This window comes from Hevea brasiliensis, chromosome 15 (assembly GCF_030052815.1).
Source record: "Hevea brasiliensis isolate MT/VB/25A 57/8 chromosome 15, ASM3005281v1, whole genome shotgun sequence".
NCBI classification, from domain to species: Eukaryota; Viridiplantae; Streptophyta; class Magnoliopsida; order Malpighiales; family Euphorbiaceae; genus Hevea; species Hevea brasiliensis.
Genome location: NC_079507.1, coordinates 63,487,941 through 63,511,859, shown reverse-complemented (window position 1 = coordinate 63,511,859; position 23,919 = coordinate 63,487,941). Strand labels below are relative to the sequence as shown.

The following is a 23,919-nucleotide window of genomic DNA, read 5'->3' as shown; positions in this document are numbered from 1 at the left end:
TTATGCTTCCCGTGGTCTTCATCTTCCTCAAAACCGGTTTTTAGTAAAGGAGGCGCTGTTTGTTAGGTGGCTATACATCTTGTTTGATGTTTCTCAAGCTGCTGGGGTTATGCTTGATTGGACCTTTCTCTTGGTTTGGTTTGAGCAGCTTATTAGGACCCCATTTTTGTAAGCCATGGACTCTACCTTTAAGTTTACAGGCTGTGGGCCTTTCGGACCCTGATGGTTTTTTGCCAGAATATGTTAAGATGCTTAGGGACCTTCTCTTTTATTTGTTATTTGGATCCTTGTTGGTTCCTTTATCTCAATGCTGCCTTTCATAAAAAAATAAAAAATAATAATAATAATAATAATAATTATTCAGTTAATATATTTTGAATAATATACTATTTATTCTCCTATTTGTTACTGCTTAATCTATCTCATCAATTTTTCTGTTAATTAACTTAGTCAAAAAAACTATAATAATTATAAATAATGACTAAATAGTTGGTAAATTTAAAAATTAAAGAGATTATATAATTATATTATTTAAATTATAATGATTAAATAGTTGAATTTAAAAAAATTTTAATTTGAAATAAAAAAATTAAATAATTAGTTTAGGTTTAAATAATAAATTTTTCAAAATTAATAAATTTAAAAATAAATAAAATAAATTAATATTTTTAATTTTTATTAATTATTTATTTTATCTTACACTTTACATTGAATATTGAGACTCGAATCTCATTAATTATAATAATTTTTGTAATGTTTTATTTTAAATTTATTTTTTAAAAGCTATTTTAAATATATTTTTTTTTAGGATTAAATATATTCTTTTTTATCATAGATTAGATTGTCATTTTATTAATTTATTTAATAATAATCATTTATAAATTAGAGTTTTATTTTATTTTTTTATTTTTTTTTTTGGGTTACGGAGCTCGAGCCCATTTGTCCAGGACTCATGGATCAAATTCCGGCGGCAGCACGCAGGAGCCACGCGCGACCCTTTTCCGTTGAGCTTCTCTCCAGAAAACGCAAAGGAACAACATAAAAATGGCATTGTCCGCTCTTCTTTACGTCAATTCCAGTTCCTTCCCTCCTCTTCACTTCGCCAAATCTCCAATTCCACTTAAGAAAACCCTAGCTGCTCCTGCCCCTAGTCCTAGATTTCCCAAAATGTTGCCTTCGCCCCACAGACCCCAAGCATTCTCCTTGCAGGGAGCTCTATCGGAGGCGATGAATTTGATCCAATCATCGCCGCCCACTTGGCGATCTGCTTTCTTCAACAACTTGTTGATATTCACTGTGGGTTCTCCTATTCTGGTCTCTGGGCTTTCTCTATCTGGCATTTGCGCTGCATTTCTTTTGGGCACTCTCACTTGGCGCGCTTTTGGGCCTTCTGGGTTCCTCCTCGTTGCTTCTTATTTCGTTATAGTGAGTCCAAACCTCTACGTTCATATCCGTGTGTCTTAAGTGTTTGTTTTATTTTATTTTATTTTTGCTTGGTTTCAGTATGTGGTTAATTTTTTTAATTGTTAAGAATTTGATTTTGTTCTGTGCACAAAATTGAAACTATAGGACTTGGAGCATATCGATGAAAACAATAATTTTAATCGATTGGCTGCTTTAAAGGGTAATTTTCTTAGCGATTGCATCCTTTTTAAATTCTTTGTGCTGCCAGGGCACCGCAGCTACGAAGGTGAAAATGGCGCAAAAGGAAGCCCAGGGAGTGGCTGAGAAGAGGAAGGGAAGAAGGGGACCTGGCAGTGTGATTGGTTCCAGTGCTGCTGGTTGTCTCTGCGCTTTTTTGTTGATTAATAGAATAGGGGGAGAGGCATTTTCTCGGCTTTGGGAACTTGGATTTGTAGCCAGTTTCTGTACTAAGTTGAGTGATACTGTCTCAAGCGAGATAGGGAAGGCATATGGAAAAACTACGTAAGTAATGCAACTCTGTATTGTGAGAAATAGATAGGGTAAATTGACGAAATTAAAAAGTTTTTGGGTAAAATTGCAAATCTGTGAGAAGGTTTGGATTTTTGTGGCCATTTGATCTTCATATGATCGTGACAACATGGATGATGAATATACAATTACCACAATCAAACCAATTTATTAAGTTTCATTTCAATTCATTCACTTAAAGACAAAGCGCACAAATTATTATGCTATCTCATTTGCAGTTGGCTGCATTGTATGTTCAATCATCTGGTCTCTTGAAAAATGCACTATAGCACTCTCCATTTATGTTACTTGCATCTTGTTTGTGGCACTTTTTGCTTGTCCTTTGTATTCCTTGAAAAGAAACAAAAAAGAATATACAAGTCATCTGGAAAGATATATCCTTATGTATATATTGGTTAACTCCTGAAATTATTACTCAGTTTTATTGTTTCAATTTGGGAGGCATGGGCAGGTATCTTGTTACAACATTTAAGGTAGTTCCAAGGGGAACAGAAGGGGCTGTAAGTGTTGAGGGAACATTAGCTGGATTGTTGGCATCAATTCTTCTTGCCTCTATTGGTTGTTTCATGGGTGAGGTATAATTTTCTATCAGAACCTTGTTTATGCTTAACTTTTTTGTTTATTGTTTTGGATCATTTTTTTTTTAATTTACAGTGTTTTCCCTTCATGTTTGGATTGTCTTGTCTCCATATGCATGATGAAATGATCATACAGCCAAAAATGTTAAAAGGAAAAAGGAAAAAAAAAAAAAGGAAATCATAACTAAATTGCTGTTCTACATGACATTTTATTTTTGTGGTGCATGTGCGTCTTTTCTGTTTCCTTCAAAATTGCTAGTGATTGTCAACACTACCTTTCCTTATTTAGGCATTTTCCTATGTACAGAGTTTTTTTTTTTTCAGCATTATAACAAGGTTAATGCTAATGCTTGTCAAATGCAAACTATATTCTATGTAAGCATAACTTATAACTTGATTCTCTTAAGATTTTGTAATTCACCTTTCCTTTTTATTTCTCCATGTTCCCTTGTAAAGTTCTTGATCTTTTTAACCTAAATATTTGTTAATTTTCTTGTGTAACTATAATATTTATTACAATCACTATTTGAAATGTAGTGCTGTATACACTCGTGGTTAATATGTGACAAGTTTACTAAAAGATGACTTGGATTGGCGCAAACCAAGATCTTTGTATGCAGGGTCTTTTGTTATTCAGCAGCATTATGTTGTGGACACAAGATTAGGGTTTGATGCAGGTATATTTAGGTGGGATTGGGAACACAAAGGAGTTTTGGGAATAGAATCAGGTTTTCTGTTGATTGTTTGACCTATTTATGTTCCACTTGGTTTCAAATTGCAAAAGGAAAAACTGATGCCTGTTATCAACAAACTCAGGGGAAGGGCAATGCACTTGAAAATGAATGAATCCTAGATTCATGTGGAACCAATTATATTGTTGCTAACATATGATACTTCACAATTCTTGTGATATTTTAAGATATGATTTCTTCCATGGAATGTGTAGGATAATCATTTTCCCCACATTTATTAGTTTTTTATGGGTTGTCATGATGCTTATGGTCCACCCATTTCAGAATAATTTATTCGTTGAAGGGAAAATAGAAATAAGTATATTTCCAGTGCATTTAACATTGACTTGTATATAACTTACTGAGCTGGATGTCTATAGTAATTCCCCAAGGAATATCGTTGCTTCATGCTTTTCATATATATTAAAACTATATATAAATAAAACTATCTCTTGTTCTTAGTCATTCAACATAAATTAAGTTGTCATTTGATTTTGGTCCATCTTATTCGTCAAATTATGTATCCAAGTTTACTTTGGTCCAAGGGCAAGACCTATTAAATTTTCAATCTTTAATGTGAGTAGGATTCAAAGGCCCTTAGTAAAGCTAGACGGCAGCCATTCTGACAGTATTTTAATTATATTTTTCTTCAGATTACTTGTTGGCAAGTGTCATACTCTTATTCAGTCCCATGCCTTGATGCCTGTAAGTCTTAGAGGTTCTAACCATATCCTTTCTCCTTTGTCTGAAACAGATACGTGCTGCTGAAGCAGTTATATGTGTGATAGCTTCCCAGATTGCTAATTTTGGTGAGAGCATAATAGGTGCTTCACTCCAAGGCAAGGAAGGATTTCAATGGGTAGGCAATGATATAAATGTTTACTTCACATATGCATCAGTCACATCTGTTCTCAGCTATTTTCATCAATTTGAAGTAAAGGAGAGTTTCGGGCTTGATTGGCCAGAATGTTAGTTAGAGCATTGATCAACCTTGATCTTTGATTACTTAATCATCTTATCGTCTGTTTAGCCTTGGAACAACTTAATGGATGTGCCGTCATTATGCATGGAACATATTCTACCCATAGAGTGCTGAACAATTCAAGGGGGTTGAGATATGCCTTGTTTGGAAATGACTTAAATGAGTACCTGCATGGATCCTCCACTAGAAAATCAGTACATTTAGAAAAGAAATTTCTAGATCTCATATTCCACAGAATAATGGATAATTGTCCATAGCAGGCCATGATGCCAATTTTCTGAACTCCATGTTGCATCATCTCAACCTCTGTGTGTAGGCTGAGCTGAATTTATGGGTTTAGGATATGGGCCATCATTCTAGGAAGATGCTTCTTAACATGTTTTACGTTATAATAAACTATATATCTTACGTATGTTTTTGCCCTGTTTTGCAGCTTAACAATGATGTTGTCAATGTCCTTAACATATCTATGGGGAGCATTTTAGCAGTCCTGATGAAGCAAGTTATGCTCCAGAACTTTGCACTCGTAAATCCATAATTTAACATTATCAAGCTGTACATACGTTTCATCAATGAAGAAAGTGTGATAAGGGATATAGGAAGACATTTTGCCATGTTTTACTTCTGGCAGTTGTTTGAATTACAGGGTTGTGTTCAAACAAAGTTACCCTCCCGTTACAGTTAACAACCAAAGGGGCTTTTGTAAGTGTTTTGTTTATTTTGCAGATAATATTCCTTGTATGGTTGTAAGATCCTAAACTTCCCACAGTTTATCTGTAGTATCATTAGCTGACATGCTAATTCCTCAGTTCAAACAAATGAATGAAGAACTTTCTTCTCAGAGACTGGATTTTGTATATATTTCTTCACCAGCTTCTCATGTAGCATAACTAATTGTAACACAATTAGAGTTTAGCGATGCTTTTCAGAAAAAAAAAGAAAAAAAAAAAAAAAAAAAAATATATATATATATATATATATATATATATATATATATAGTTTACCCATCAAATTGCATCAAATTGTTAGTTGTGAACATGATGAAAATTAGTTTAAAGTTTAATGACCATTGATATAATTCACTTCAAATTTAATACTTTTGTCATTCACTTTTATCTTTCGGTGAAATTGTAATATGTTTAGTAGAAGTAAGGGTAAGATTAAAAAACATAATAATTAATACTTCTTAAATTTCGTAAAATGATAAATAATTTTAAATAAAATAATTTTTAAAAAATAATAAATAAAAACAGATGAAGAGAATAAATTATAAAAATAGTTATTATGTTTAATAGGAATAAAAATAAGATTGAAAAAAAGAAAATTAATTAATTTTCCTCAATTTTTATAAAATAACAACTCTCTTCTTGATAGTTAAGGAAAAAAAAAATCACGGACCTCCTAAAATTTTGGCTTTTTTTTTTTTTCACTTGTTTATAATGTGTTCGCATGTTACGTTAACTTCCTCATTTTCAACATTTTTGGCGGTACCCCATTGGCCTCCTTGAGAATGAGCTCCAAACGCCTCTCATTCACGCCAATTGCGGACTCGAGCATGTCAGTGGCCTTTCTTCTATTACTTGCTGCCCCAGTCAGAACATCCTCTACATCCACTGTATCTTTTATGCGTATGGCGCTAAGCTTTTTCCCTGAAAAATTCCAAACTCCCGCCACTAAATTCATTGCCTAATCCAAACCCATGCACTTTAACATCCCCAATCCCTTTGCCACCACTCTACATCACTAATGCCCTCCATGTTACTGCCAAGCACCATAATCATTTGCCCTTTCTCTATTTCCCATATGTAAACAATCCCATCTTCTGCAGCAGATACTAAATTCTTCCCCTCATTCACCACAAGCAAATTTTCAAATCATGGCAATGAGAGGAAAAAATTTACAAAATCATGTTGTTGGCAAAATTTATTTTGAAAACATGGTAGTCATTGCCTTTTTTGTCTGTTATAATGGTGAATATGGAGCATGTTTTTTTGTATTAGTCATAATGGCGAAATTTGTGTCCATGTCCACCATTATAAATAGTGAAGAATTGAGATTCCAATTAAAATTCAGCAATGCACCATGTTTGCCATTTAAAGTGGCAAAGGATGAGAGAAGATAGATATAATTGTTAGTATGGTGACCAACTCATATGAATTACTAGTTTTCATATAACTGTACATATCTTTGTAAATATGGCATAAATAGCTTTCTATACTTAGGATTATAGCTAACTGTATGAATCTGTGTAATTAAGGAGTAAATAACTTTCCATAATTAGGCTGGTATTATAGCTGATTTTTAGGAATGTAAATCAAAATGATTTCTATTTAAATGAAAGGACTCCCTATTGGAGAGACATTCAGCAAAAATTGTTATGGTATCAGAGCCTTCTCTCTGAATTTGTATTTCCTTGTCTTCTTTGAGTTCTTTGATTTTTTTTTTTTGGTTTTCTTGATTTTATTTGGTGATCAGTCCTAATATCTTAGCCTCTTGGGTCTTGGTTTTCTGATTATATTCGTGCTTTTAGTCACAGAAATTTTTGGTTTTCTTTGGGCTGTTCAAGATGACAACTTCAAACCATTTTGAGACTTTCAATGTTCGATTCATTGGAAAAATTATTCTGCCTGGGAATTTCAATTTCAATTATTTGTCACAGGGAAAGAATTATGGGGTCATGTTAATGGCAGTGATCCAGCTCCTACAGATTCTAAGGAGTTGCTTCAATGGAAGTTAAAGATGCTCGGGTAATGGCTGGATTTTAGGGTCTGTTGACCCTCTTATTGTTCCTAATCTAAGGCCATATAAGACTACAAAGGCCATGTGGGATTACTTAAAAAATGTTTACAATCAAAACAATACTACAAGACATTTTCAATTGGAGAATGACATTGCTAATTATTCTAAGGGAAATCCCTCCATCCAGGAATATTTTTCTGGTTTTAAGAACTTATGGGCAGAATTTATTGACATTGTTTATGCTAAGGTACCTGTAGAATCTCTTTCTGTAATTCAGGCAATTCATGAGCAAAGCAAGAGAGATCAATTTTTAATGAAATTGAGATCTGATTTTGAGACGATTCGCTCAAATTTAATGAGTCGTGATCCTTCACCCTCCTTAGATGTTTGTTTTGGGGAATTACTTCGTGAAGAGCAGTGTCTTCTCACACAAAGTACTTTCAAGCAAGTGAATACTGTCACAGTTATATTTGCGGCTCAAGGAAAAGGGAAGGTTAGGGATATGAACAACATACAGTGTTATAGTTGTAAAGAATATGGACATATTGCTGCCAATTGTGGAAAGAAGTTCTGCAACTACTGTAAACAGCTCGGACACATCATAAAGGAGTGTCCTACACCTCCTCAAAACCATAGAGCCAATGCTTCCTCGGCTACAATGAATAGTTCTAATCACTTTGCTACTCCAGCAATATCTACAACTCCTTCTACAGCTGCTGAACCTATTATTCTTACTCCTGAAATGGTGCAGCAAATGATTGTTTCAGCCTTTTCTGCCTTAGGGCTACAAGGTAATGATATTGCATCTTCTCAATTTTGGCTTGTTGATTTTGCTGCCTCAAAACCATATGACCAACTCATCTAGTAAGCTTAAAAATGTTCGTAAGTATCATGGTTCAATAGAAATTCAGATTGCTAATGGAAGTAATATATCTATTACTAAGGTTGGGGATCTTACTCCATCTTTCAAAAATATTTTTGTATCTCCAAAGCTCTCTACTAAGCTGATTTCAGTTGGTCAATTGGTAGATAACAATTGTGATGTACATTTTTCTCATAATGGTTGTCGGGGACAGTAATCGCAAAGGGGCCTAAAGTTGGAAGATTGTTTCCCTTATTTTTTTCCATTCCTAATGTCACTTCTTTTATTGTACCACTATTGCTAGTAAGAGTGAAGTATGGCATAAACGTTTAGGCCATCCAAATTCTGCTATTTTGTCTCATTTATCAAATTCTGATTTATTGGGAAATAAAGACCATTTCTCTAATGTTTCTTTTGATTGTTCCACATGTAAACTAGGCAAAAGTAAAACTCTTCCTTTTCCTTCTAGTGATAGTCGTGCTATATAATGTTTTGATATAATTCATAGTGATGTTTGGGGCATTACCCCAATTATTTCTTATGCTCACTACAAGTACTTTGTGACATTCATTGATGAGTACAGTCGATATACATGGGTATATTTCCTTCATTCCAAATCTGATGTATTTTCTGTTTTCAAGACCTTCTTGGCTTATATTGAGACTCAACTTTCTACTTGTATTAAAGTATTGCGATCTGATTCTGGTGGGGAATATATGTCTCATGCATTTCATGATTTTTTGCATGAGAAAGGCATTGTCTCACAACGCTCATGCCCATATACACCGCAACAAAATGGGGTTGCTGAACATGAAAACCTTCATCTTTTGGTTGTCACTCAAACTTTATTGATTGAGTCTTCTGTTCCATCCAAATTCTGGGTGGAAGCCTTATCTACTGCAGTTCACTTAATTAATAGACTGCCATCTCAGGTGTTAAATCTTGACTCTCCATATTATCATCTTTATCATCAATATCCTAGCTATCGTGATTTACATACATTTGGTTGTGTTTGTTTTGTACATTTGCCTTCTCATAAACGTCATAAACTTTCTGCTCAATCTGCTAAATGTGCCTTTATGGGTTATAGTTCTTCTCAAAAGGGTTTTGTTTGCTATGATCCAAGTTCTAACAAATTTCGTGTTTTTAGAAATGTTATTTTCTTTGAGAATCAGTATTTCTTTTCTACTCATGTTGAGCCCTCTTTTGTTATTACTATTCTTCCTACTTTTGAGGATTTACCATCTCTTCCTAATCGGTTTAAGCCTGGATTTAAGTATGAAAGACGTCAACCAACTTTGCTCCTTCCCGAGACTGATCTGCCACCTGCGCCTGCTTCTGAGCCTACCTCTGAGATTTCTTCTAAGCTTGCTCCTCCCGAGCCTATCCTTTGCCGATCTACCAGAGTATCTCGTCCTCCTAACTGGTATGGTTTTTCTGCTACTTTGTCTGATATTTTTGTTCCATCATGTTACTCACAAGCTTCCAAGAATGAGTGTTGGCAGAAAGCCATACAGGAGAAACTTCAGGCTCTCCAAGAGAATCACACATGGGAAATTGTTTCTTGTCCTCCAACTATTAAGCCCATTGGATGTAAATGGGTTTACTCGGTTAAGCTTCGTTCTGATGGCACTCTAGATAGATATAAAGCTCGATTGGTTGCTCTTGGTAACAAGCAGGAGTATGGGGTGGACTACGAGGAGACTTTTGCTCCCGTAGCAAAAATGACTACAGTGCGCACTGTTATTGCCATTATTGGTTCTCAAGGTTGGCCTCTTCATCAAATGGACGTAAAAAATGCTTTTCTCCATGGAGATCTTAAAGAGGACATTTATATGGTACCTCCACCTAGTTTGTTTTCCTCATCTACATCAAATGTGTGTAAGTTAAAAAGATCTTTGTATGGCCTGAAACAAGCTCCACGCGCATGGTTTGAAAAGTTTCGATCCACCTTGCTTCATTTCTCTTTTGTGCAAAGCAAATATGACTCCTCTTTGTTTCTTTGCAAAACATCTACTGGTTTTGTTCTACTTCTTGTTTATGTAGATGACATAGTTATCACCGGAACCGATTCATCATTGATAAAAAAAAAACATTCAACAATATCTTCAAGATTCTTTTCATATGAAGGATCTTAGTTCTCTTATGTATTTCTTGGGATTGGAGGTTCATTCTGATTCTTTTGGTGTATTTTTACATCAGCACAAATATACTAAGGATTTGCTTACTTTGGCAGGCCTTCAAGATTCGTCCCTAGTTGATACTCCACTCGAATTAAATGTTAAGTATCATCGTGAGGAGAGAGATCTTCTTCCTGATCCAACTTTATTTCGACAATTAGTTGACAGTCTGAATTATCTTACTATTACAAGGCTTGATATCTCTTTTACAGTTCAACAAGTCAGTCAATTCATGCATGCTCCACGTCATCTACATTTGGTGGCTGTTCGTCGCATCATTAGATATCTCTTAGGCTCGCCTAGCCGTGGTTTATTCTTTCCTGTTGGCTCTCCTATTCGCTTTATTGCTTTTAGTGATGCTGATTGGGTCGGATGTCCAGATACTCGTCGCTCTGTCACAGGTTGGTGTATGTTTCTTGGAGATTCCTTGATATCTTGGAAGAATAAGAAATAGGACAGTGTTTCAAAATCTTTCACAGAGTCTGAATATCGAGCCATGTCAGCTTTTTGCTCAGAGATTGTTTAGCTTCGACGACTGCTTGCAGAAATTGGATTTCCTCAGTCTACTCCTACTCCTCTCTATGCTAACAACACTAGTGTAACACCCTAAAATTTTAAATTTTATGAGCATTTTTGGTATTTTAATTTTATTTAAATTTTAGAAAATTTTTTAAGATTTTTCTGATTTTAAAAATCGGGTTCGATTTTTCGAAAATATAAACTTTGATGATTTTTAAAAATTAATTTAAAGACCACGTGGCAAAACTAAAAATATATTTGGAGTCTACGTATTTTTCTGAGTTTTTTGAAATTTTTTCGGAATTTTTGGACCTCGTTTTCGGTCCCGAGGCAGAGTAAAAAATTCAAAATTTTGTATCTTGAATCGGACCGGCCGAATCGAACCGGACCGGATCAGACCGGTCGAATCGGACCGGCTCCCTTCCCTTTTTCTTCCTCCCGCACGCGTCCCTTCCCTCTTCTCTCTTCCTCCCGTTTTCTCTCTCCCCCTGCCACCCCGACCACCTCCCCTGCCACCCGGTAGGCCGCCGCCACCCACCTCCCGGCCCGGTAGCGGCCAGCGGCGCGCGCGAATTCCCTCCCTCGCCCGCGCGGCGTTTCGGCTTCTCCGGCCGATCCGGCCACCAATTGGACCGAGTCTTGTGTCTAACATCATCTACTCGGCGAGAGCTTTCCATAGACATCAAGAACGCCGAAATCCATCGAGCAGTTTGTCCGATTTTTGCTCGGGAAGATTTTAGCCCATTTCGACTTTTGGGCTAGATTTCTCGAAAACCGTGAATCCCACGAGAAAACCGAGGGTACCAGCATGCTCCACTCGTCGAGAGCTTCGCGGCGACATAAATTTTGAATTTTTTCGACACCATTTTTCGGTGGGTCCCATGGAACTTCGCAGTGTTTTTCCGAGCATTTAATGATCTTAGAAAATTCTGAAAAATTTATGTACTAACCCCCATGTTATGGGCTTCGTGTAGGTATCCTCAATTCGCGGAAATTCGACGATTGGCCAAGTGAATTTCCGGAATTTCCGATTCTGGAAAAGTCTCCGAATTGGATCGAGGTTTTGGCTATCCCCCCATTGTCAGATGTCCCGAGCACGTCCCCGAAGTCGGAATCGGCAAAGGTAAACCCGAACCTTGCTTTTTCGTAATTTTCTAGTGCTTAAATAGGATTAAAAATCCATAAAATATTCGTGGTAGCTTAGAAAATTATGATTCTTTTTGCAATAGCTTAGTAATATTGCTAAGGACCGTGGGGCAAAGTTTTAGAATTTTTAGAGCTTATTTGGGCAGTTTTTGCAAAAATGGTCAATTATATGGACTAAATTGAAATTTTACATATTGTGATGGATGATTGATTTTGATGGGCCCAGGAGGGGCTGTGTGATGTGATTGAGTTGTGGACATATGGATTGTGAATATAGAAGTGTGTTTTGAGCCGTTTTGCAGGTTAGGTAGGTCCTAGGTATAGGGAAGACTGCCGGATTTTCGGCACGACTTAGGACGTATTAGTCTTTTTCCTGATTTGTATTGAGTCATTGTATTAAATAATTGTAATATAATTGTCAGGTGAGCCGGGACAGCCTTCTTCCTCCGCCCAGCCGCCACAGTGATTATCGTAAAGTCTGTGAGTAAAATATTAATTTTAATTGTAATTTCGATATTATTATATGTTCAGCATGCCCATGCATCACTTATATGCATATATTTATGTAGTTAAACTCTAGGCACGATTTATGTTGCATTTATAACTGTTAACGTGCCATGGATGTTGTTGTGGTAATTTGGAGCAGTGTGCGTGCGTTGGTGTGCGTGTGATGTGGTGTGGACTATGGACAGGACGGGTAGTCACTGCTTGAGTTCTTCGCTGGGACCCGATCCTTCGAGGGGTAGTCACGGCGTGAGTTCTTCGCTGGGACCCTCGATTTGGTTTATTAAGCGAAAGTCCGGCTTGAGTTCTTCACGGCACGAGTTGGATTTAAGAGAGTCAGATAGGGATCGGCTCCATATATTATGATTGATGCTACGAGTGCGTGAGTGCTCCAAATTACCTTTTGATGTTATGATGTGAAAATGTTGTTGATGTTGCATTTCACTCTACAGGGTGCATTAGTTTTAGATAGTTATAGAGATTATGGTTAAAATTGATATTTTACTCTCTGAGTCGAACGCTCACTCCTGTTCAAAAATTTTTCCAGGCCACAGGAGGATATTTTTGAAGTTAACCTACTTTCTCCCTCGCAGATCGATTATTAATGTTTGTATAACTTGTTAAATCTTAGAATTTCCGCATGTGTTAGAAATGTTTATTTGATTTGGGTCTGTAAACTAAATTTATTATTTTGGACCTGTAAACTTAATATTCTATGTATGTTTGATGGATTGGATGAGGAGCCGAGCTCCCATTTATTTTATCTTTGATGAGTATGTGGAGGGTGAGCTGAGCTCCCCAATTGAGTATTTATTGTGTTTACAGGTCGGGTGAGTCGAAAACTCCCCGTTGGAAAGTCCATTTTATGGCCGGACTCTGTCCGTTTGATTTCTTGAATTTGGGCCCAAATGGGCCTTAGAGTTGGGTTAATGAACAGTTAGGCTTACTACGGGCCTCGGGGGCTTTAGGCTGGCCCAGGTCCTAGTGCCGGTCCGGCCCATAGGTTGGGTCGTGACAGATGTGGTATCAGAGCTTAGGCTCCAGATTCTTAGGGAATGTTTGTCTAAAGTGTTGGGAAGAGTCTACTAGGAGTCACATGCGGAAAAATAGGGTCCACATTCGTCTTGCATTGTCGTCTTTGCTTCTAGTTTCTGCTTCATATATTGTGTGTAAATATGAGTCTATAGAGCTGTGTAATGTGCAGTTTTGAATTTTGTGGGCTAATGCTACTGAATTTCAGGAAAATGCGTAGAAGCAGGAGAGCTGCCACTGCACCAGAGCCAGATGTGCCTGACGAGGTGTCAGCACAGGATGAGGCGCCTGCCCCGAGGAGGCGGGGTAGGAGGCCTAGAGCTGCTCAAGTAGAAGAGCAGCTGCCACCAGTACAGGATCAGTCCTTTATGGCACAGGGTCCCATGGACCCAATGGCAGCTACTCTAGCTGGGTTACAGAGAACCATCGACATGATGGCGCAGTATATGGTCCACCCTCCACAGCAGCAGCAGTCCACCGCACCAAGAGGAACCAAAGCAGATAATTAATTTCAAGAAGTTGGTGCACGGAACTTATGATGTGTCGACGATGCATATCGTTTTTAGATTCTGCAGACGGCGAGCAGTCTGATTGGTGATAGAAGACCGATAGAGTGTATGCGGCATGTCATGGGGCCTATGCCTGAGACAATGGATGAATGACTACGTGTTACCGGATGGAGGGTTTGACATGGGCTCGGTTGTGGAACTTTTTATCAATCGGTTTGTGCGAAAGCTTGAGAGATCGAAGCGGTGGGCCTTTGAGGCCTTAAGACGAATGGCAGTGCAGCAGATGAATATGCTCTGCACTTTACGAATTGAGCAGATATGCCCCTGCAGTAGCTCTGGAAACTATGAAGGTGAAGAGATTCCTAAAGGGGCTTGACAGAGGTATGCGAACACAGCCATGATGTCTAATCAGTCTTTTGATGTGGTGGTTGATCGAGCCAGACAGATTGAGATTAGCTATGCTGCGGATGACAGCGGGAGAGCAAAGAAAAACAGAGCAGAGGGTTCCTCAGGTGTCCCTTCCATGGGTACTCCGGACAGTGGTGGCCAGAGTAATTACAGAGGAAAAAGTAGGAACAAGAAGAGTGGTTTTAGACACAAACCTCGAGGATTCAGACCAGGGTACGGATCCAGCAGTGGTCACGATTCAGTCTGGCGATTACTGGTGCAGTTCAGGATCCTCCTTGGCACCTTGTGCACAGTGTGGAAGAGGACATTCAGGACCTTATTTGATGGGTTCAGGAGTATGTTTCAGGTGTGGCCAACCAGGTCACTTTGCTAGGGAATGCCCCGTGTTCAGTGAGCCACAGATGGGGTCACAGGGTTCTATTGCAAATGTTCCTCGCCAGTTGTATCCGGGTGCTTCCAACATGGCAGGCAGTCAGTTCAGTGGCCAACAGGGCCGAGGACAAGGGGGACGTGGATTTGGAGGCAGATCAGGAGGTAGAAGTCAGTATCAGGGTTCTGCCACTCAGGGTAGGGGTCAAGCTCGGGTTTTCACCCTGACTCACCAGGATGCTCAAGCTTCCAATGCAGTTGTGGCAGGTATTCTTCTGGTCTGTTCTTATGAGGCTCGTGTTTTGATAGATCCGGGTGCTACGCACTCATTTGTCTCCCCTGTGTTTGTCATGAGGTTGGGTAGAAACCCTACAACCTTAGGATGTCCTTTGTCAGTAGCTACCCCACTTAGTGACAACATAGATGTAGACATGGTTTTTCCGGGTATGTGACACCCCTTACCCGTGTACAGTATACCCGAGTAAGTATGCCACACGGTGTACCGACACACTCTAATATTCCTCAATTAATTTATACAATGCTTTTGCATATAATTTACAAAATACAATTTATTTAAACCCTTTATCAAAAGTATCATTTATTTAAGGTTCCAAAAATTTTTAAAGAAAATCCGACGGAGTACCGGCTAAAAATGGAGAAAACCATTCTTCTTGCAACTGTGGCTGAGATGATATTGGACAAGAAATCTGTCCTTTCCCCCACAACTGTGATCTCATTACCCTCAGGGGTTTTCAAAGAAATTCTCTTCAATTTGCAATCAACTATTGCCTGATGACGTGACAACCAGTCCATTCCCAAAATCACGTCAAACTCATGGAAAGGCAACTCAATCAGGTCTGCCAAGAATTCATACCCCTGAATCCTCAACGGGCAACCTTTGTATACCTTGTTCACTACCACACTGTGACCTAATGGATTAGTGACCAGAATGTCTTGGTCACTTTCCCCTACCAGTATCCCCCTTTCTACGGGTAGATTGATGCAAATGTAGGAATGAGTGGATCCTGGATCCACCAATGCATGCACAGGTGTAGTGTAGAGGGAGAACGTACCCCTGATGACGTCCGGGGCATCTTGCTCCTCCTGAGCTCTCAAGGCATAATTTCTGGCAGGTGGTCTGTTATCTGGCCTCTCTGCTGGCTCAGATGCAGGCCTCTGAGATGGTCCCACAGCTTCGGATTTACCAGACCTTCTACCCCTTGGTGGTGCAGGAGCAGGTCTGTCTACTTGTGTCGGAGCAGCTGTAGTAGTTCTGCGTGGGCAGTTCCTCAGTTGATGTTCTGTCGACCCACATCTCAAGCAAGCACCAGTCACTCTCCAACATTCCCCCTTGTGCCATTTCTGACAGTGTGGACACGCAGAAGATGCTGGGGCTGGTCCCCTGAACCCCATCCCTGGAGAGCTGCCCACTGATGGTGTGGACTGACCTCTCCTAGGGGTGAACTGTGGCCTGGGCCCCTGAGACTGATCCTGACCCTGTGGCTGACTCGAACTCTGTGCAGGAGGACCCTTAAACTTCTTCCCAAATCCAGGGGTGGAACTAGACTGACCTGGTCCCCTCTTCTGCTGTCTCTCCCTTCTGGTCTGCTCATTGATTCTCACTTTTTCAACCCTTATTGCAGCTTCCACTAGCTTGCTAAATTCTGTGATTCCCAAGGCAGTGAGCTGTATCTTGATATTGTCATTCAGTCCCTCTTCAAATCTCTTGCACCTTTCAGCTTCGTTAGGGACTATTTCCCTTCCATAGCGGCTTAACCGAACAAACTCCTTCTCATACTCGGCCACTGACAACTGTCTCTGCCTCAGGTTAATGAATTCCCTTCTTCTCTCTTCCAGGTATACAGTACCCACATATTTCTTCTTGAACTCGAGAGGAAGAAGTCCCAAGTTCTGACTTCGTGCACTTCATGACACGGTGTCCCACCATCCGTAGGCATCGTCTTGTAACAAGGATATAGCGACTTCTAAGTTACGCTCGGGTGCGATGGAGTTGTTTTAAGACTCGCCCATTCTGCTCAACCAATTCTACCGCAATGAGTCATCTTCTCTCTTGCCATAGAAATCCACGCCCCAAATTTTCTTAGTCTCTCCAAGTGTGATTTACTGCGTGGAGCTGGTGGTGGTGGTGGTCTTTGGTCGGCATTACCCGACCATCTGTCTAAAGAAGTCGGCCATTTGTCGAAACATGGCCTCTGGAGGTGGCGAGGCTCGCTTGAGTGGCGGAGCGATTCTCTCATGCCCCGGTCTCACCGCAGTGGAGTATGACTCTCCACTTCCTCCTCAGCGGCTCTCTGAGATGAAGGGTCCATATCCTATTCAAAATAAGAAAGATAGACAGATCTGCGTTAGTGTCACCTCGACTCTTACAAATGCAATGCATGGTATTGACTCCATCTAGGCCCAGAAACGCCTAAACCGTGCTCTGATACCACTAAATGTGACACCCTTTACCCGTGTACAGTATACCCGAGTAAGTATGCCACACGGTGTACCGGCACACTCTAATATTCCTCAATTAATTTATACAATGCTTTTGCATATAATTTACGAAATACAATTTATTTAAACCCTTTATCAAAAGTATCATTTATTTAAGGTTCCGAAAATTTTTAAAGAAAATCCATGAGTATCTGGCTAAAAATGGAGAAAACCATTCTTCGAAACCTGTTAAAAACACTTCCAATATTTTTATTTCATCATCTCAAACTCCAATATCCAAAATCTCAACAATATTTCTCAAACATCCATTATCAACACCAAACTCAATATCAAGATTTCCACATTTCAATTTCCATTTTCATTCATCATTCACATGTGATGTTCGCATATAAATCACAAGTAAACATTTACTATTCCATTAACAAATACAATTTTCATAATTTACATATACATCAATATACATTACACAAGTTTAATTACATATGAAGAAAAATATGCTACAAAATATCAAAATGACAAAATGACACATAGAGCCCTACCAATGCACTGCATGAACAGAGGTGACACGGACACGGTGCAGAATCGCGGATGGACTCACCCGGTCCGAGGTCTCACGGGCTCACGATCGATCTCCGGTACCTACGAGTGGCAAAAGCAACGGGCTAAGCAATAATGCTTAGTGGTGCAATAATAAAATAAAAGAAAATAGCAGATATAAATATGTATTGCATGTGCATGTTTTGTTTGTCATGTATTTGTATATTCATTCCTTTATTTCTTCTACATTGCTCATTTTCATTCATTTGGTTGCCCAAGTAACCTACACTAGACGACTGGACTGGATAACGGGTAAACTGGCACTGGGTACCTAGTACCTCGGGCCGTCACACCATCGGTCACATATGCATCTCGGTGTGTGCAGCGGTAACAGGCAATGTCAAATAATATCAGGCACAAGGCCAAGTCTCAATGCAAAGTCAGAATGGCTAAAAGCCATGAAATCACAGAATGGCATTTTTGCCATGTGCAGTACTGCTAACTGAACCCTATTGGCATGCCAAACTATCCAAACCAATCTTGTTAGGTATACTAGGGCATTTGAAACTCTTAAATTCGTCAATTTGTGAATTTCAACTTTTTTGGTGTTACTATTCATCATTGGTCAACAAAAATGTTGACTTTTGGAATAAAAATATGTACATTGCCTTTGGCACTCCCAACATACCACATTTGGTGTTTAAAACTTATTGGCATTAAGTGTTAATGCAATTTCAAAGTGTAACCCACACAAGCAGAAAATTTCAGTTTTGGTGAGTCAACTTCACTGTTCCATTGGACACTGTTACTGTTGGAATTTGAAGAAATGCAAAACATGAAAGTTGTTCCTTATTTTGTCTAGTTGAATTTCCTTTTTCGAATCACTCCATTTGGAGTTTTGTAGCTCCATATATGGCTCAAAAACCCAGGCTGTCCGGATATGCAGTCTGCAGAAATTTACCATATCTACAGTGCATGAACAGTGACTTGAGTCACTTGGTTGAATGGGTTCTGGCCATAATTTGGGGTAGGTTCCTTCATGAAAGTTGTTTGTCTATGTCTTAACTTGTTGCTGTAAAAATTTCAGACCAATTGACCAAATCTACAGTGAGTTATGGCCAAATGAACGGTTACTGTTCATTTGGCAAATTCTGCAGCATTCAGTGCAGGGCATCCGGATTGTGGCTGAGTTTTGACCCTTTTGCTTTGGTCTTTTGGGCATGGTTTCTTCAGCAAAAATGTGCCATTATAAGCCTAGTTTCATGTCCAATTGGCCAAACTTCAATTGGACTACCACTGCCCAAGTTATGGCAGTGCAAAGGGACTGAAATTTCAGTCCCTATGCTGCTGTCTAAAGGGCAGTTTATACTTTCACTTTACTATCCCATTTTTCAGTTCTAATTAGGGTCAACCTATCTAAAATGGTCACTAATTGACCATTAAAAAGTCCTCTAACCATTTCCAAAGCTAAGTCACCATTTCACCTTCCCAAACCCTAATGTTCAACTAAGTTTACTCATAAACCTTGTCTAACATACTTAGTTCAATCTTCATGCATTTTAATACCTTAACCATGATTTCCAACCACTCTAAGTTTGTTAAACAATCAACCTCATACTCTCATAGGGCTGCTGAAAATTTAAAGTACCATAACACATGTAATTTACTTCAATTCCTTGCAATTTCTTAGCTCAAATGATGTTCTAACTAAGTTTAAAAGAAGAAGAATGAAATTTGTAGCACTAACCTCACTTTAACCTCTTGTAGGCAAATTTTTCCAAGCTAAATCTTCACTTCCTTTCCTTTTCTTGGCTGCCAAAAGGTCATGCAAGGTGCTAGGATAAATTTTAATGAAAGTGACTTAGGGTTTTGAGGTGAGGTTTGAGAGATTTGCAAGCTTGATTGATGAAGAAAATGGAGGGTTTCTCTTGGCTATGGTGCGTGAATTTGGGAAGAAGGTGCTGATCACGTTTTGAATTTCCTTTAGTCTTTATTTTGTCCCTTTTAAGTGTTTTAAAGATGCTTGTTTGAATGCAATTGGTGGGGACTTATAAGTGACATCATAAAGATGTCATAAATTGCTTTTTATGTATTTTTCTTTCCTTTTCTTTTCTAATCATTTTCAATTCAATTTTCAACAATATTTATTCATGTTTTATGTCACAATATTTATTTACTCAACTGGGCAAGTCGGCCAAAAATCACCTCTGAAGGCGAAATGACCAAAATGCCCTCCGTTTGGCTTAACGGGTCAAAATTGTCTGTACCGATAGAAAAATTTTTCTAGGTATTTTCTTGGCATTCTAATGCCATGGGAACCTCAATTACCCTTCTCTGGAGTCCCAAAAATTATGTTATAATTTTCCCCCTCTAGGGCTCCTCGTTGCAGAACCATAACTTCCCTCCTGCTACCCATCGCTTGGGCACCTCGTTTCACTTGGTTGTATTTTATTTCTAAAATTTTTACTAAATTTTTCTTATTAATATTTGAGTTAATTATGGTTCCTGTCTTTAGTTTAAATATTTTTCCGGACATTCTAGCTGTCCGGACCGACACCGGTCACCGGAACAGTAGGATGTACGGAGTGGTTACCGGGAGGGTGTTACAGGGTAGCCCAGTGGTAGTGGATGGAAAGATCCTCCCAGCAGACTTGGTTCCTCTACCAGTAATGGATTTTGATGTAATTTTGGGGATGGATTGGTTGGCAACTCATTATGCCACTTTAGACTGCAGGAACAAAAAGGTGTATTTCCACATACCTGGTGTGGAAGAGTTTAGCTTTGATGGTGACAGGAGCGTGGCTCCATATAATTTGGTGTCAGCAATTAGTGCTAGAAAAATGTTGAGGCGTGGATGCCAAGGGTATTTGGCATTGGTGAGGGATACATCTGTAGAAGGTGTCAGCATGGAAAATGTTCCTGTTGTCAGAGAATTTATGGATGTCTTCCCAGAGGAGCTTCCAGGGTTGCCACCAGGAAGGGAAATAGAGTTTTGCATTGATGTTGTGCCGGGTACAAATCCCATATCCATGCCACCTTACAGGATGGCACCAGCAGAATTGAAAGAGCTAAAGGAGCAACTACAGGAGCTTTTGGACAAGGGTTTTATATGTCCGAGCACTTCACCTTGGGGCGCTCCTGTTCTATTTGTGAGAAAGAAGGATGGGTCATTGAGGTTGTGTATCGACTACGCAACCGAACAAGGTGGTGTGAAGAACAAGTATCCACTTCCTGATCGATGATTTGTTTGATCACTCAAGGAGCTAGATTCTTTTCCAAGATAGACTGCGATCGAAGCTACCATCGATTGAGAATCGGGAATGAGGACGTGTCCAAAGCGGCTTTCGAGGACAAGATAGGGTCATTATGTGTTCTTGGTGATGTCTTTTGGACTCACTAATGCACCAGCTGACCTTCATGGACTTGATGAGCAGGCGTTCAAGCCATTTTGGACCGTTTTGTCATCATATTCATAGATGACATTTTGGTGTACTCTCGGACCGAGGAAGAACACGTGTGGCACTTGAGGATGGTGTTGCAGACGTTGAGGGAGCACCAGCTATATGCCAAATTTTCAAAATGTGAATTTTGGCTAGAAAGCATCTCATTCTTGGGACACGTGGTTTCTAGTGACGGCATTCAAGTGGATCCCAAGAAAAGTGAAGTCAGAATCGATTGGCTTAGGCCTACAACCATCGAGGTGCGAAGTTTTTACGGGTTTAGCTGGCTACTATAGGCGTTTTGTACAAGATTTCTCCAGGATAGCGGCTCCCCTAACTAAGTTGACTAGGAAGAATGTTCCATTCATCTGGACAGATGACTGTGAGGTGAGTTTCCAGAAGCTTAAAGAGTGTCTAACCACTGCCCCTGTGTTGACACTACCTGTGAGTGGTGAAGGATACACCGTGTATTGTGACGCCTCCAGAGTTGGCCTAGGGTGTGTTTTGATGCAAAATGGAAAGGTAGTGGCTTATGCTTCAAGGCAGCTGAAGAGGCATGAGCAGAACTACCCCACCCATGATTTGGAAATGGCGGCTGTAGTCTTTGCACTTAAAATCTGGAGACACTACCTGTATGGTGAAGTGTGCGAGATATACACCGACCACAAGAGTTTAAAGTACATCTTCCAACAGAGGGATTTAAACTTGAGACAGAGGAGATGGATGGAGCTTCTGAAAGACTATGATTGCACCATCCAGTACCTGTTAGTAGTATGCCCTAGAGCATATCATTTAGTATGTATCTTGTACATATTTTATTAATAAAAAAGCATTTCCACTTTTCCGTTTACATAATATATTTATGTGTAATAGAAAAGGTCCATTATATTTTGTTAGAAATATTATTCTTAAGTTGTTAAGAATATGAGTGACAATATTTCTAGTACGAAATATCATAAATAGGTTCACAATCGAGGATACTTCATAATAAGGACATGACTTATCCAGAAAGATTGTATTCATGTTTGTTCCCAAGTTATTTATATGAGATATAAATAAGATGGAATGGTGAGTCTCATGCCATATAACAAACATGATAGGCACTTATAAATGATAAGTAGGCCGAACCAGTGACACTTATGACAAGCACATGGAGTTTACTCTTGTCAATGTTTTGTCATAAATCATATCAGTGCATATAATCTTTAGACCTGAGATAGCACAGTTATCTTGTATATAGGTAGTTTGAGTTTGATCGCTTTCATACTTGTACGTGTATGGATATATGGGCATGTGTTGGCTCCTACTAGTTATATATGGAGGTAGGTGTTGATCAAGATGGAATCTGTTCCTCTAAGTAAATAGAGATAAAATCCTATGTTCATTTAATTGTTCTTGATGTTTCAAGTTCTGGCCAGACAGATAGATTTATTCTTAAAAGAGTTTCGATGAGAAAATCTTTTAATCAAGAACTGGAATTAAAAGAGAACATAATATTCATAGCAAATGGAGTTTGACATAAACCATGACTCGGCTTGAGTTGGGATTTTGTAATGAGAGAGATTCTAGTGCATGGTAACATATGATTATAGGTTCATTTAAGGTAAACTTTATTACTAATTGGGTGGCCATGGCATGCTATGCTAGGTGTTAACCATGGTCTATGAGGTTCATAAAATGATTTAGAGAAATCATTTATGGTAAGAAAGAGTTCTGATGATATTAAGAGTTGATATCATGTCTCATTGCCAATTAGTGATGAGCCTAGTAAGTCACACACATACACAAGTTATCACCTATTTAAATATGATTTAATTAATTAATTAAAGAGTTTAATTGATTAATTAAATAGGTTTGGTTTGCAATTAGATTGCAAAGTCCCTAGCATGACTTGAAACCAAATCTAGATTATTGGATGTATAATATAAGTTAAATTTATATTTAAAGTGTTTAAATATGAATTTAATTAATGAGAAATTAATTAATAGAGATTAATTAATTAATTTATATTTGATATAAATTAATTAGAAGAAGAAAATAATTATTTTTGGTTAAGAACTCAAAATAAAGACACAGGGGCATTTTGGTCATTTTATAGTGTGACACGTGGCACCATGAGATGGTGACACATGGCATAACACATAAGCTTGCCAAATGTTTTTTTTTTTTAATCATGTAAGATGATTAAAATCAAGATTAAATATAGGTTTGACACTTGGCACAATGTGAGTGGGTCACTTAAACCTAGAGCTAATCAAAGGGTGACATGTGGCAAGGGTTTAATGTGTTAACCTAGCTATTTAAGTGTTGTTATGAGAAAATAAAACACAACCAGCAGCCACACTCCTTTGTCACGCCACTTTGAGGGTTTTTATCTCTTCTTCTTCATCTCTTATCAATTAAAAGAGATTAGCCATCAATCTCTTGAATTAAGAACATTAGGAATTGTTTCTAGTATCCTGTTTACATCTCTAATCTCTTAAAAGGCAGAACTTGAATTTCTAATTAATAGAAAAGGCTTTAGAAGCTGTTCAAGGGCTGCCATAGGTGTTCTTGGTGTGGACAAGCTAGAGGGACAACATCCGTGTCCTCAAGACGAATCTCAAAGGCGCAGACATGATGCATCAAGAGGTTAGTGTAATCATTCTTGATTTAATCTAGGGTTCTAAAATTAATCTGATTAATTTTAAAATCTTAAATGGCAAATACAGATTCAAAAACATATTAAAAGAGTTTTAATATGTTGTTTATCATTGAAATCAAATAGATAAAAATAAATCTTGCATGATGCATGTGACCCTAGGTGAAAATTTTTGAATTCAATGGTATAAACTTGTGTTTTTCACGCTTCCGTTCTTTCAATTGGTATCAGAGTAACTATATTTGCCATTTAGATTGTTGATTATATGATTTAATTGTGTGTTTGATCATGAGATCAAAAATTCATTGCTGGTTGCAAAGCAAGTTGGC

General features: G+C 38.5%; 1 protein-coding gene and 1 pseudogene across 2 annotated transcripts; one reads left to right on the top strand and one right to left on the bottom strand.

Moving 5' to 3' along the window:
* Nucleotides 1-909: 909 nt before the first annotated feature.
* On the top strand, nucleotides 910-5,087 carry LOC110646934 (protein VTE6, chloroplastic). Of its 2 annotated transcripts, none has more exons than XM_058136467.1 (5): nucleotides 910-1,296; nucleotides 1,673-1,926; nucleotides 2,405-2,528; nucleotides 4,017-4,121; nucleotides 4,678-5,087. In XM_058136467.1, the coding sequence occupies exons 1-5, from the start codon at nucleotides 1,045-1,047 to the stop codon at nucleotides 4,780-4,782; spliced, it is 840 nt and encodes a 279-aa protein (XP_057992450.1). In that variant the 5' UTR covers nucleotides 910-1,044; the 3' UTR covers nucleotides 4,783-5,087. The 2 variants fall into 2 exon arrangements, with proteins under 2 accessions (XP_057992450.1, XP_021656251.2); XM_021800559.2 differs by having other exon boundaries at nucleotides 911-1,425.
* Nucleotides 5,088-5,696: 609 nt separating this feature from the next.
* The window catches only part of LOC110646929 (uncharacterized), a 32,470-nt pseudogene continuing 14,247 nt past the window's right edge, over nucleotides 5,697-23,919 (bottom strand).

Coding starts and splice junctions, on each gene's coding strand:
- LOC110646934 (XM_021800559.2), top strand. CDS start 1,045: ATGGCATTGTCCGCTCTTCTTTACGTCAATTCCAGTTCCTTCCCTCCT. Junction 2,529..4,016: donor TTGGTTGTTTCATGGGTGAG/GTATAATTTTCT, acceptor TGTCTGAAACAG/ATACGTGCTGCTGAAGCAGT. Junction 4,122..4,677: donor GCAAGGAAGGATTTCAATGG/GTAGGCAATGAT, acceptor CCTGTTTTGCAG/CTTAACAATGATGTTGTCAA.